Source organism: Eschrichtius robustus, chromosome 12, assembly GCF_028021215.1.
Source record: "Eschrichtius robustus isolate mEscRob2 chromosome 12, mEscRob2.pri, whole genome shotgun sequence".
Lineage (NCBI taxonomy): Eukaryota > Metazoa > Chordata > Mammalia > Artiodactyla > Eschrichtiidae > Eschrichtius > Eschrichtius robustus.
In genome coordinates, this window is record NC_090835.1 from 88,068,949 (window position 1) to 88,084,112 (window position 15,164).

Below are 15,164 nucleotides of genomic sequence, written 5' to 3' on the forward strand. Positions count from 1 at the left end.
ACTTCAAAATCTATTTGTAAAAGTCACGGGACTGCCACGAATGCCACATACCATTCAGCAGAAAGCCGAAAAGAAGAGCGCAGATAGATGGACTCAGCTGCCCCACCTCCGCAGTGACTGGGGGAGGACAAGCCAAGCAGATCCTGGAGGTCAGCTGAGTCTTCAGGGGGACAGGAAAGCCCAGGGTCAAGCGGAAAATAACACAGACCCTGCATGGGGGGCTTCCAGTAAAGGCAGGAAAACACCAGGCCATTAAAAAGAAGGCCCTCAGGTCCTCCCCTTGCCCAAGAACACCACACCATTTGTTAGAACGTTTGCCTACTGTGTCCCCAGTAGCAAAGCACAGATACAGTTTTACCAGCAGGAGCTCAGAAACACGCTAAGAGCAAAAGGCAAAGCGGTGTGGGGATTAGGGGTTGATTTTCAGCCCAAGACACAAAGCCAGCTCAGACTTCTGAATTTTTCCATCCTTATTCACATCGCAGTGACGCAAAAGAATCTCCCGGAACTTATCGAGGTCCACGCCGCTGATGCTGGGCTGAGGACAATAAAAATAACATGTCAGTAGGCCAGCCAATGGCAGTCCCACCCTTTGATGCCACCCTGCCTCCCCTCCATGTTTGCTAAGCTTAGGGGACACCCTGCCTTCTGAGAGCCCCTCCCTGGAGACAGGCCATGAGGGAGTGATTCTATCTCCTCATCCCACCAAATGTTGCCCAGGATAAGTTTTCTGCCCACAAGTTCATTTCTCAGCATGTCCCTTCAGGCAAAAGAATGTCGATTCCCACATCACCTCTCCGCAGTTCTGACAGAAAGCCTGCCTTTTTCTCAACCATAATAAAGATATTTTGCCTTAGAGCAGAGGATCGTCACCAAAATTCTGTCTCACTACACCGCTGGGAGAAGGCACATTTATTATCTATCTCCCTGTGGGAGGTTTCTGTGCCTCTAGTTTTTAAAAGGGTTACAATGCATGAAAAGCTAACTAAAGAATTATGTTGTTGAGCTAGATAGGCCCCATCACATTTATTCCAAGGGGATATTCAGGGGCTAAGAAGGAATTGTGAATCAGGTCAGCTAGGAAAATATTCTAAACTCAAAGGCCTGCAAAAGTGAGCAATGCTGGAACTAAGTGATTCTCCCTAGGTTATTTTATTTAATCCTCGCGGTAACTTTGCAAAGTAAATGATTATGCCTCGTTTACAGATTAGGACGCGGAGGCTCAGAAAGAGCTGAGACATCTTGCCAAGCTAGAAAGAGGCAACGGCATTTTTGATCCCAAGTCTTTTGTCTCCGGTTAAGTGCTCATTTCACCAGTTCTCATTGCTCTCGTGGCGAAATCGCTGGCCTAGTGAAGCTGTATGCATGGTGATGAATCTAAATTTAAAAGTCAGTGTCCGGAGAGAAAGGAAAAAATCAGGTTTCCAAACGCCTTGATCGTGGACTAGTTATGAGTGAGCAGCAGAGGCTCACTCTGCAGGGTTTGATTTCAGGAACTCTTGGAAGCAGCCCTCATCACCCAACCCCACCCCAAGGTTTCCTCACTTGCAAAGAAAGCTCTAGAAAACCTGCAGTAGGAAACAAAACCTTTCATTCTGCAACTAGACAGCCATATTAAGACAAGCTAATTTGCACCGTCCCACAGGGTAAATGACTGACACGAAATCTACCCCTGATAGCAGGTTTTAACAGAGCGAAGGAGGGGAGGGAACACCAGGAACGGGGAGCCATACGGCAGAGCAAGAAGAAGAAACGCCGAAGTGGGGCAGGATTCTGGGAGATATCAGGAGGTGAAAGGGTCTGGGGCCAGAAGCTAAACCTGGCGAACTTCACTCCTCTGCCGAGAATACCTGAGTGTTTGGACTAAGAGGCTAACACGTAACACATTGTCAATAGGTTCTCTTTGTCGGGGCTCTAGAGGATAGCTCCCTGGGTGTCAGTGCCAGGCAGGTATAGACGTGGCCTGAGGAAATGTGGCCTAGAGGTCCTGAACACAGCAAGCTACACTCTGTGGCTCTGTATTAGAGGCTCATTTGTTGTACGGTTACAAGTGGGGATATTTGGTTTTCAGTATCCTCAAACCACTTTTGCTAAATCCTTTCTGCAGCAAGTGACACCCTGCCCCAGGATCCTTTTAGTAAATTCCCACACTTAGAAAAGACTCGGGTGGTAGTCATGTACATATTAGCATATATTAATTTGCCAAGGCATTTATGTAATGCCAAACTATTCTAAGCTCTTTTTTTTTTTTTTTTCTAATTTGTTTCCTTTAAGTGAGTAGAAATATCTTAGGTTGTGTGCAGGCATGTGTTGGGGAGGCAGTTGTGGGTATGAATGTGGGTATGTGTATAAAGGAAGTTTCTTTGGATGTTTTGAGTTGTGGGTTTTGGGTTTTGTGGGGGTTTTACATTTTTGTTTATTTTTGGCTGTCTTGGGTCTTTTTTGCTGCACGCGGGCTTTCTCTAGTTGCGGCGAGCGGGGGCTACTCCTCGTTGCGGTGGGCGTGCTTCTCATTGTGGTGGCTTCTCTTGTTGCGGAGCATGGGCTCTAGGCATGTGGGCTTCAGTAGTTGTGGCACGAGGGCTCAGTAGTTGTGGCTCGCAGGCTCTAGGGCTCAGGCTCAGTAGTTGTGGTGCACGGGCTTAGTTGCTCCGCAGCATGTGGGATCTTTCCGGACCAGGACTCGACCCCGTGACCCCTGCATTGGCAGGCTAATTCCCAACCACTGCGCCACCAGGGAAGCCCTTGAGTTATGTTTTTAATGCTTGACAAATCACCAGGATTCAGGAGGACTGAATGCCACTGCTAAAAAAATGCTTGGATCACAGAAGACAAATCATTTGAAACCACTGAGGGCCTCCATTTTAATAACAAGTTGCCAATATAAATGCATGCAGGTTCCTGATCTAAGGCCTCTATGAGTCCCCTCTTGCCAACCATCTTCTTGTCAACAACAGAGAAAAGCAGATGGTGTATCTAGCAGGGAAAAGAATAAACTTTTGGAGGCCTGGGGGCAGGACCTCTCATCATCTCCAGGCAGACACCCTGGTCATCTCTGGCATCCCTTTTATTTGGTTTCCAACATTTTTGTTCACATTGCTACTTCTCCTTGGTGGGTGCTTGGAATCTTCAATGTCTTGCCTTCCCACTTTCTAGTTTAGGTTGTAGATTCTTGTGTTGATTTTCTTGCTGTGCTAAGTGAGCTACAGGCTTTCAAAAAGTCTCGTGTAGAAATTATGGTGTCTGCTCCCTCAGGGACTTGCTATCAGATCACACTGATGGAGGACAGCCTAGGGTAGCATTTTCCAGAGGTTAAAGAAAAGGGTGGGTGTTCTGGTAACCAAATAATTTTGTTAACACAAATTCAACATATGCATCATATATGACTGTACAAGAACTAAAAGGCTATAAAATAAGCTTACTTCAGGGTTATTATTGCAAACATTGGGGATCCTGACCAAGACTGTATGTTTAGAAACTGAACCAGCTCCCTGCTGACCCCATGGCATGCTCTGATAGTTGCTTTTAAAATAAATCCCAGATACTGGTTTAATTGTCCTGTGGCCCTTTCTTTTTTTTTTTTTTAAATTAATTAATTTATTTATTTTTGGCTGTGTTGGGTCTTCATTTCTGTGCGAGGGCTTTCTCCAGTTGCGGCAAGTGGGGGCCACTCTTCATCGCGGTGCGCGGGCCTCTCACTGTCGCGGCCTCTCCCATTGCGGAGCACAGGCTCCAGACGCGCAGGCTCAGTAGTTGTGGCTCACGGGCTTAGTTGCTCCGCGGCATGTGGGATCCTCCCAGACCAGGGCTCGAACCCGCGACCCCTGCATTGGCAGGCGGATTCCCAGCCACTGCGCTGTGACCCTTTCTTATAAGATGAAAATAAAGAAAATAGTCACAGGAGATGGCTCCAGCTTATGAAGCTGAGAAATGTCAGATCCTCAGTGGTCTCAATGTCAGGGTCTCAGTGACCCAATGGTCATACTTCACTACATCTTTCAAATTGTATGTGAATATATATTTAAGCAACCTGGAAGACTAGAAAGATCCAATAAAGACAGGCACCCTCAATCATCTGGCTTCAGGGGAGAACATTAGTAACTAATTACTGCGTACATACTTTTTAGCTCAACAGATCAGCCTCCTATAAACTGCTTTTGTATTACTGACCACAGTCTGACCCAACCCTTAGAAACCAGCTGTCTCAAATTGTCTGGTACTGACATGGAGAAGTGCTTTTTTGTTGCCCCAGTAGCTCCACAGAAATAGAGGGGCAAGGACAAAAGTGGTGGGGATTCTCTGATTTCCCATAGAGGTGATATAAGTCCATCAAAGAGTGAGGCGGACTTCTGCCTCCAGCTCAGATTTTTAGATGGTCATGAATTTTTCCCTTTAATTTTCTCTAGAAAAATGTCTTCTCTGCTCCGTTGCTGGTTTAGGTTTTACTTCCATCATCTCCCATTAACCTTTGGAAGCCATTACCAAACCCAGAGACAGTGAAAGATAATTGAAAGGATCTGTAAGGATCTGAAGCCTCTGGGCTCTACACTCAGGCAATCAGGGGCCCTCGCTCCACGGCAAAGAGGAGGCCACACAGCTCTGGAAAACAGGCTCCCCATCCCATTATTCTATCAAAAGCAACTTAAAACTCCAGTTAGGCAAGGGCTTCTGCTGTGCACCTTTAGTGTCCCATGGATAATTGCTCACTTTCTATTATAGAAGTCATTCTGGCATTAAATAGGTAATGAGTGAAATGGGATTTTAATTTAGCAAGCAGTGTAAAAGGCAATATCGCACCAACACCCAGCAACTATCCTGGCTGCGCAAATGTTGGTGAAATCTCCAACGGGAGCACCGCGTGAAGGGGACAAAGAAGTGGCAAGGGGCCAGTTGGGATGGAACTAATGAGAGTTAGGAGGCATCCTGATAAGAAAAATCTCATCCATGCCTGCTTAACTGCAGTATGTAAACTTCCTGGAGATTTACGCAAAAATCGGTATCTGGGCATTTTTCCATGGCAAAACCCCATAGTTTTAATCAGGTTTTTCAAAAAGGTCTGAGACTCCAAAACCGTTAATAATTGTTGCTATTCAAATTTATTGCCATCTGGGCCAATCAGGAAACGACCATTGTGTCCTATACAGACCTCAAAAGAAATCCCTAAGGATATGAGACTATGAAATTCAGTGTCTATACAGTCTCATAGAAAAACACCCACACAGGAGTTGGAAAGTACCTGTTTAACTGGATCGTGCAGCCAGTCAGTACAATTCATCAGGATCTCAAAGGAGATTACTTTTTTAAACATTGTTTACCCTACGTGAAACAGCTCTGTGATGTAGATATAATCTAAATATCATCAGTCCCAATCACTGCCTTGCTAGGTAAAACAGCCATCTTAGGCTAGGTGTTAGAGCAGCCCCTTGGTGTAAAAAAAAAAAAAAAAGAGAGAGAGAGAGAGAGAATCCCAAGTATGGGATTTATTACATGAAATTAAAAGTTTTAGTTATTCTAATAACCAAGTCCACAGGAGAAGGACTTTCTGTAATCGAAAAATAAAGCAGTAAGATATATAGTGGCACTGTGCTCCTTTGGTAAAACAGATGACATTCAAATGATGGTAACAAGAAGCTTCTATGGGGGCTTCACTTAACTGAAACTACAAGTGATCTTAAGAGAGAAGAGAGATTTTTTGGGCTTCAAAGTTTGAAAGCTCTAAGTCTGTTAAACAGACTACATCCCTAGATCTTCTCCAGCATTAATCTTTGGCCCTACTGATTCCCCAAAATAAACAGTGGAGTCAAAACGTCAACCCCAATCCATGATGGGGATGATCTACACAGCCTCGTGAAGTTACCTGGACAAGCTCCATCATGTCTTTGACAAACCCATCCACTTCTGGGCCTTCTAGGGCTCCAGTTTTACTCTGAAAAATAAAAGATCCAATCAACCAAATATCATTTTCTTAAGTCAGAAAGCTTAAAGAATAAAGTATACAAATAGACCAAATCAGTATTCTTTTGTGACTGCAAACAAGTTTGGAAATGGCATGTTCCAACTTATCGTCTCTCTGCAGGATGTGAATGCTCCACATAAATCAGAAGCACTCACTGTAAATGACTCCCTCCATTTAACCAAATGGGAAGCAGTAGTTTTGAGTTCCTTGGCTCTTACAAATAGCATTAATATGACATGTACCGACTTTATTTGCTTCCCAAATACTAGGACTCAGTTCAGACTAGTGCTAATTGAACATCCACTGATCCTTTGAAGGATAGGTTGACATTTTAAAATTTTGCTTTATGATTTAGCAATGATTTAATGAGTATCAAAACACATTTTAAATTCAAGAGAGACTAGATTGAGTGAGCATATTAGAATTACTATATGGTTCATGCATAAAATCTTTTATTTTTTCTACCCATTTTATAAGAATGCCTATAAAATATAATACATATTAACATATTACAGTTTCTTCTCTAAAGTTCCAGTTAATGATAAGTCATCCATTCTCTTCAAGGTTTTCTAATCCTGAACCTTTAACATAATATAAAAACTCATTCCCTTAGTGTATTTACCAGACACTAATACAGTACTTGCCACATGCCAGGAACTCCTCGAAGAGCTTACGAACATGAATTCATTTAATTCTCATATAAGAAGTCCATGAGGTAGGTATTATCATTATCCCCATCACCCTAATTTTATAGATAAGGAAAATGAGGCACAGAGAGGTTAAGAAATTTGCCCAAGGTCACACAGCTCATGAGCCGTGATTCAAACCCAGGTAATTGGTCACAGAGTCCTATATACTTAAACAGTTTGCTAGACTGCCTCTTCCAGGTGATTTTCTTTTCTGCTCAGAGTATGACACACAGATATCCAGTCTGATTAGTTTCAGGATCTCTTATGACCTTTCTCAACTTTCTTTTTGTTTTCCTTGCTCCGTGCATTATCCCACCTTGTCCTCAAGAAATTCAATCTATTTGCCATACTTCGTTCTTTAGAATTATTATTTTCTCGCCTCTAAAGAAGGACCAAATGATAGTCTTATAAGAGAAATACATTTTGTGCCAAATATGCCTGACTTTCCCCCTATTTCTTTAGGTTGGTTGTGTTTTTTTATTTGACTGTTTGCTTTTGTGTTTGAGCATACTATGATAGATAGAGACCAAGAAGGAGAAACTTTCTTTTAGCTTGGTTACAAGGAGCAAAATAATAATAATGTGATTTTATTCTCTTCTCCACCATAAGTACTCCTATGTCTATTTTTACTTAGTTCTCAGGAGTTTCATAGAGAAGCTGAGGGTACCTTGACATAGCAACACACATGTGCGATTGCTGTTCATTATATAAATTTAGGGTCTGTAAGTAGGATGACCCCACATAAGGGCTAAAAAAGCTTCCTACCTAAAGATGGCCAGCACAACATATTGAAAAGGCACACTTACGACATCATAGTGAGCAAAGATTTTCTCAAAGTCCCTCTTTCTTTCTTCAGTGGAACAAGCCTGTATATGGAGAAAGCATTATGTCAATCAGCAGTGTGAAACTTCCGTTGTACAATTCTTCCAGGGTCTTAGACAACTTTTATAAACTTTGAGTCAACAGTTCCTAATCCCTTAGTTCTGACACTGAGCCTTATCAGTCTCTAGATAAATTAAGGGCAATACAATTAGCTACCTTTCTTCCCTCCCTCTCAAATCTATAGAGCAACATGAACGATACAAATCCACCTAGAGAAATGCCACCACTTACATCCATTTTAAACTGGAGAAGGAAATTTTCCTGAAGAGCCAGAATCCTAAATGGGGGGGAAAAAAAAAAAAGTCATCCACATGATGATCTATCAACTCTCAATTACAAGTAGATTTATAACTCTGGTGTGAGGAAATGGCAGGCAATGTCCAGGTTATTCTGCAGAATAGGGTAGGTGCTTAAAAAACAGGAATTTGTACAATATAAAAACAAATAAAGACGGGAAAGACTTTCACAGGGATTAGTAGTCACCATAGAGAGACATCTAAAAATTCCAGCAAGGTTTTAGGTACATGATCAATATGCAAAATTCAGTTGTATTTCGATATACTAGTAATGGCCAATCCAAAAGAGAAATTAAGAATACCATTCCATTTACAACAGTATCAAGAAGAATAAAATACTTAGGAATAAATATGATAAAAGAGACCTAAGACTTATAGACTGAAAACTATAAAACAATGTTGAAGAAAAACAAAGAAGAACTAAATAATAGTATTAAGGACATCCTGTGATCATGAGTTAGAAGACTTAATATTTTTAAGATGGCAATGCTCCTCAAATTTATCTACAGATCCGACACAATTCCTATAAAAATCCCAGTTGCCTTTTTTTGCAGAAATTGATAATCTGATAATTGATGATCTGCAATTCATGTGGAAATGCAAGGGATTCAGAATAGCCATAACTACACTTTTTAAAAGGGTAAATTATATAGTATATAAATTATACTCAATAAAAAGTTATGTATTTCTCTTTCCTGCATAACTACAATTGTACTTCAGTGGAATAGAATCAGTTTCAAAAGACTAAAGCATTGGATTTGTGTTGAATTTATAATCATGGGTATATAGAGAGAAAGGCAGAAAAAATATCATACAACTATTTGGAAAGTTTTACTCCTTTGGATGCCCAGGGTAGAGAGAATTAAGTTGAGCCAAATAGAGGGTAGAATATCCTGAGACTCTGCAAGGAATACTGTCCTCATCTATTTGCTGGCACCAAGCAGTCTAAAGTATGTTGCCAGTTAGAGGACATATACTCGAGAGGTGATTGTATAGGAGTAATAGGGCTACATTTCACAGCTGGGGGTAGAGAAAGAAGATTCCCATGTGTAAATGTTTTAAGACCTTTTGTCATTGAATTAGTTTCTTATTGCTGCTATAACAAATTACCACAAACTTAGTGGCTTAAAACAACACAAATTAATATCTTACAGTACTGGAACTCAGAAGTCTGAAATGGATTTCACTGGTGTTTCAAGGTGTTGACGGGGCTGTATTCCTTATGGAGGCTCTAGGGGAGAATCTGTTTCCCTGCCCTTTTCAGCTTCTAGAAGCTGCCTGCATTCTTTGGCTTATGGCCCCTTCCTCTACTTCAAAGCCAGCAATATAACATCTTCAAATTTCTCTGTGATTCTGATCTTTTGCCTCCTCCTTACATGTTTAAAGGTCCCTTGTTATCACACTGCACCTACCCAGGTACTCCAGAATAATCTCTTTATTTTAAGGTTTTTAATTAGCAACCTTAATTCTATCTGCAACCTTAGTTATCTTTGCCATATAACATAAAGTATTCACTGGTCCTGGGAATTAGGACATGAACATCTTTATTCTCCTTACCCTAATTGTCATTTTCAAATTCCATAGCAAATTGGTTTTAAAATAATGTAGTAACTGTCTTATTGCTTTGCATCTCTGTCCAATGCCACTTAACCCTTTCTTCAGTCCAGAACTATTCATTGAATCCTCCCATGTACATAACACTCCACTGCGTGAGAAGCTATTCAGGAGATTAAGGCATAGTCCCTACCAGCTAGGGAGGACTATAGTAGGGGGTGTTTGTAAATCTGCAGGGGGGCTTTTTGTTTATCACAGGGATAGAATGGCCATGACTAGTGCTCTGCTTCACTGTTCAGTGTACAATTGCCATCCAGCCTGACCCTGAGGAACCTGGTATTATAGTTGCTCCCCCTAAGGGTTCTATCCATGTATTCTTTTTTTTTTTTTTAATATCTTTATTAGAGTATAATTGCTTTACAATGGTGTGTCAGTTTCTGCTTTATAACAAAGTGAATCAGTTATACATATACATATGTCCCCATATCTCTTCCCTCTTGCATCTCCCTCCCTCCCACCCTCCCTATCACACCCCTCTAGGTGGTCACAAAGCACCGAGCTGATCTCCCTGTGCTATGCGGCTGCTTCCCACTAGCTATCTATTTTACATTTGGTAGTATATATAAGTCCATGCCACTCTCTCACTTCGTCCCAGCTTACCCTTCCCCCTTCCCGTGTCCTCAAGTCCATTCTCTACATCTGCGTCTTTATTCCTGTCCTGCCCCTAGGTTCTTCAGAACCATCTTTTTTTTTTTTTTAGATTCCATATATATGTGTTAGCATACGGTATTTATTTTTCTCTTTCTGACTTACTTCACTCTGTATGACAGTCTCTAGGTCCATCCACCTCACTACAAATAACTCGGTTTCATTCCTTTTTATGGCTGAGTAATATTCCATTGTATATATGTGCCACATCTTCTTTATCCATTCATCTGTTGATGGGCACGTAAGTTGCTTCCATGTCCTGGCTGTTGTAAATAGAGCTGCAATGAACACTCTGGTACATGACTCTTTTTGAATTATGGTTTTCTCAGGGTATATGCCCAGTAGGGGGATTGCTAGGTCGTGTGGTAGTTCTATTTTTAGTTTTTTAAGGAACCTCCATACTGTTCTCCATAGTGGCTGTATCAATTTACATTCCCACCAACAGTGCAAGAGGGTTCCCTTCTCTCCACAGCCTCTCCAGCATTTATTGTTTGTAGATTTTTTGATGATGGCCATTCTGACTGGTGTGAGATGATATCTCATTGTAGTTTAGATTTGCATTTCTCTAATGATTAATGATGTTGAGCATTCTTTCATGTGTTTGTTGGCAATCTGTATATCTTCTTTGGAGAAATGTCTATTTAGGTCTTCTGCCCATTTTTGGATTGGGTTGTTTGTTTTTTTGATATTGAGCTGCATGAGTGGCTTGTATATTTTGGAGATTAATCTTTTGTCAGTTGCTTCATTTGCAAATATTTCTCCCATTCTGAGGGTTGTCTTTTCATCTCGTTTATGGTTTCCTTTGCTGTGCAAAAGCTTTTACGTTTCATTAGGTCCCATTTGTTTATTTTTGTTTTTATTTCCATTTCTCTAGGAGGTGTGTCAAAAAGGATCTTGCTGTGATTTATGTCAAAGAGTGTTCTTCCTATGTTTTCCTCTAAGAGTTTGATGGTGTCTGGCCTTACATTTAGGTCTTTAATCCATTTTGAGTTTATTTTTGTGTATGGTGTTAAGGAGTGTTCTAATTTCATTCTTTTACATGTAGCTGTCCAGTTTTCCCAGCACCACGTATTGAAGAGGCTGTCTTTTCTCCACTGTATATTCTTGCCTCCTTTATCAAAGATAAGGTGACCATATGTGCATGGGTTTATCTCTGGGCTTTCTATCCTATTCCATTGATCTATATTTCTGTTTTTGTGCCAGTACCATAGTGTCTTGATTATGTAGCCTTGTAGTATAGTCTGAAGTCAGGGAGCCTGATTCCTCCAGCTCTGTTTTTCTTTCTCAAGATTGCTTTGGCTATTCGTGGTCTTTCGTGTTTCCATACAAATTGTGAAATTTTTTGTTCTAGTTCTGGAAAAATGCCAGTGGTGGTTTGATAGGGATTGCATTGAATCTGTAGATTGCTTTGGGCGGTATAGTCGTTTTCACAATGTTGATTCTTCCAGTCCAAGAACATGGTGTATCTCTCCATCTGTTGGTATCATCTTTAATTTCTTTCATCAGTGTCTTATAATTTTCTGCATACAAGTTTTTTGTCTCCTTAGGTAGGTTTATTCCTAGATATTCTTTTTGTTGCAATGGTAAATGGGAGTGTTTAATTTCACTTTCAGATTTTTCATCATTAGTGTATAGGGATGCAAGAGATTTCTGTGCATTAATTTTGTATCCTGCTACTTTACCAAATTCATTGATTAGCTCTAGTAGTTTTCTGGTAGCATCTTTAGGATTCTCTATGTATAGTATCATGTCATCTGCAAACAGTGACAGCTTTACTTCTTCTTTTCCAGTTTGGATTCCTTTTATTTCTTTTTCTTCTCTGATTGCTGTTGGTAAAACTTCCAAAACTATGTTGTATAATAGTGGTGAGAGTGGGCAACCTTGTCTTGTTGCTGATATTAGTGGAAATGGTTTCAGTTTTTCACCATTGAGGATGATGTTGGCTGTGGGTTTGTCATATATGGCTTTTATTATGTTGAGGAAAGTTCCCTCTATGCCTACTCTCTGGAGGGTTTTTATCATAAATGGGTGTTGAATTTTGTCGAAAGCTTTCTTTGCATCTATTGAGATGATCATATGGCTTTTCTCCTTCAATTTGTTAATATGGTGTATCACATTGATTGATTTGCGTATATTGAAGAATCCTTGCATTCCTGGGATAAACCCCACTTGATCATAGTTTATGATCCTTTTAATGTGCTGTTGGATTCTGTTTGCTAGTATTTTGTTGAGGATTTTTGCATCTATGTTCATCAGTGATATTGGCCCGTAGTTTTCTTTCTTTGTGAAATCTTTGTCTGGTTTTGGTATCAGGGTGATGGTGGCCTCATAGAATGAGTTTGGGAGTGTTCCTCCTTATCCATGTATTCTTGATCCAATGATTTCAACTATCTGCTCAGAATCTCTTTTTTCCTTTTTGTGGACAATCAGAGGTTGTTTTGGGGTCGGCTAGACTTGACAGAAACATGCTGACATCATCATGTGTCACAATACCAGCCTCACAGGCAGCACTTTTGCAGATACTGGACCACTTCTGCCGTCATCCTCCCCTCTTCCACTTCTAGCCTGCAGACACTTGGTGCCCCACAGAGGATACGCCAGCACTCAGACCACAGGGTGCAGCTGTGAGTCTGACTCTGTTGTTCTCTGTCCTGAACTAACTATTCAGTATTCTCAGAACCAGTGAATGGGATTCAGGACTTTTTTTTTGTTGTGGGATCCTTATGTAGGACCATGAATGTCTGGCCTTTGAGGGCAGGGCTCGCCCATTTATAAAATATTTTGAAAATGTTGTGCATTGTGCTTTTCTGGGAAGAAGTGCTTTTATGATCTTCACAAAGGTATCTGTTACCCCTAAAGATTCACCTATTCTTTAAGACTTCAGGTGAGACTTGATCTCTGCCTTTCAAAAAGAAGTGTATGCTGTCAGTAAACCCCTAGGAACATGTTTCTGAATCTATGACACCATTTTCACACTACTCACCTTGCCAAGTCATTAAGATCCAACCGGCCATCATTATTTTTGTCAAAGATCTTCATCTGGAATGCAGAAGGGGAAAGGAGTGTAAGAAATACTTGTAATGGGAATTTATTTTGAAAGTCATTAAAGTGCTTTTCTGTTTTGCTCTTCTGGTTCTATATTTGTCTGAATTGGCTGAGGTTGACTCATATCATAGAGTACTCTCTATAGAGTATAGCAGAAATAGTTTTCCATGAAAGCAAAAGTAGCTGAGGGGGATATGATGAAGGAGAAAGTCTGCCCTGTGTAGGCCTCAGAGGATTGTAGGAAGGAAAAGAGAGAGAGAAGCAGAGATGGCAGAGTAAAGTAGATGTGTGACCTCGCTCTGCTGGAAGGGGATCTGGAGGGAGGGGAGAACTAGCTAAGGAAGGACAACATTGAGTGGACAGAGTTGCTGGGGCTTAGCTTTCCTGGGACCCTCTGAGCACCCAAGGGTTTGGAGGCTGAGTCAAGGACCAGTGGACCTTCCATGGGGCCAGCTGAGTATGAGATGATGCTGGAACAGAGGATGCGGGTGGATCACAGAGTCAGCAAGCTGGAAGGAGGATATGGCAGAGAATTAGTGATCTGCATCCAGCAAGAGTTAGAGGATGGCTTCAACCATGAATGTCAGCCAAGTAGCAGCAACTGTGTGGTCAACAGACATCACCATGGAAACCAGAGCATTGTGACTTGGGACCTCGACTCCTCCCCTTCACCATGAGGTCCTATAAGCTGTTTTTTCTCTACTTACCCAGCTTGATGACATTTTTAGAGAAGGGTCTGGGTTGGATCCAGAGGACTGAGAAATCTAAGAGACTGAGCTTTTCCTTTTGCAGAGACTTAGCCTTATTCAAAGAGGCTGTTTGAATTTATTAGATCAGGCTAAATTTGTTTTTTTTTTAACATCTTTATTGGACTATAATTGCTTTATAATGGTGTGTTAGTTTCTGCTTTATAACAAAGTGAATCAGCTATACATATACATATATCCCCATATCTCCTTCCTCTTGTGTAGATCAGACAAAGTTTTAAGCAAGATATAAGAGGTTCATTCTTAGAAAGCTAGATTATCTTGAGTTTTAAGCAAATAATAGCTCACCTTGAAAGACATGGGCCCATCTTCATTGGTGTGCAAATTTACACCGCAAATATAAGGGGGAAAAGCCCTTTGCTCAAAATTGGCTCAAGGAAGAACTGAACACTAATGTGTAAATTATGCTTCTGCCCATCAGAAAATTGGTTATGTGGTTCACTTAAGGATCAGAATCAGGAAAAAAAAAGTCACTTGCTTAATTTTACTATCCCTGTGTGTGTACACATGGGGGTGATTAATACACCTATTCCCCTGTGTCTCCTCTTCTAGTTGACTGGGACATCTTTGACTACAGGAAATATGCATAACAAGGGAAGCTTGAGACATGCCTATTGCACCAGACCAGAAATCAGACCTCTTGTCACATTAGTAAAGTCATATGATCTCTTTGGGTGCAGCTTCTTCAGCTATTACTGTGCCCATGATTTTAACTTTCCCTATCAGAAGAACCCTATTTTCAAATGAAATTCTGTGTGGTGCTTGAATGTATAAAGCAAAGAAGTGGAGCTGTACAAGTAGTGGCTGGAAGTGGGCTGGAGCTTTGTCCTCTAGGTTCCCTCTCAATCCTGAAGTATTGCCTCTGAGCCCAAGGGTTTCTTGGAACCCAGCAGTCCAATAACCACTGACCGAATTAGGGCCCCGATTGCATCCAGCTCTGAAAATTAATGATTTCATGACTTTGTCAAAGCAGTTGAAGGGGAGCAAGATTGATGCTGAGCACTTTTCCTGGTAAAGTCAGCAAACAGAGTCCTTCAGAGCAGGTTCCGGTGTGGCTAATGGGAGGACTGAGTTCTTGGGAAGACTGGGTTCTTAGGTATCCAGGGACCTCGGTGGCACCTGCCCTTGCACTTCACCCCTGAGTAATTGATGGTCAGCATCTCCTCAGGGGATGCTATATGACTACTGAACGGTGGTGTTCAGAACACCCAAATTACACGCACCACAGCACTGTTTCATATGCAAGTTCACTGCAACCACCACGAGG

The 15,164-nt window shown here is 41.2% G+C and overlaps 1 protein-coding gene across 1 annotated transcript in view; it reads right to left on the minus strand.

Moving 5' to 3' along the window:
* Positions 1–409: 409 nt before the first annotated feature.
* The window catches only part of SCGN (secretagogin, EF-hand calcium binding protein), a 36,930-nt gene continuing 22,175 nt past the window's right edge, over positions 410–15,164 (minus strand). Inside the window, exons 7-11 of the mRNA XM_068558789.1 lie at positions 13,069–13,124; positions 7,759–7,804; positions 7,452–7,511; positions 5,858–5,926; positions 410–538 (exon numbers count right to left, since the gene is read on the minus strand). Of these exons, the coding sequence (XP_068414890.1) occupies positions 410–538; positions 5,858–5,926; positions 7,452–7,511; positions 7,759–7,804; positions 13,069–13,124 (360 nt within the window). The remainder of the gene's footprint in view (positions 539–5,857; positions 5,927–7,451; positions 7,512–7,758; positions 7,805–13,068; positions 13,125–15,164) is intronic.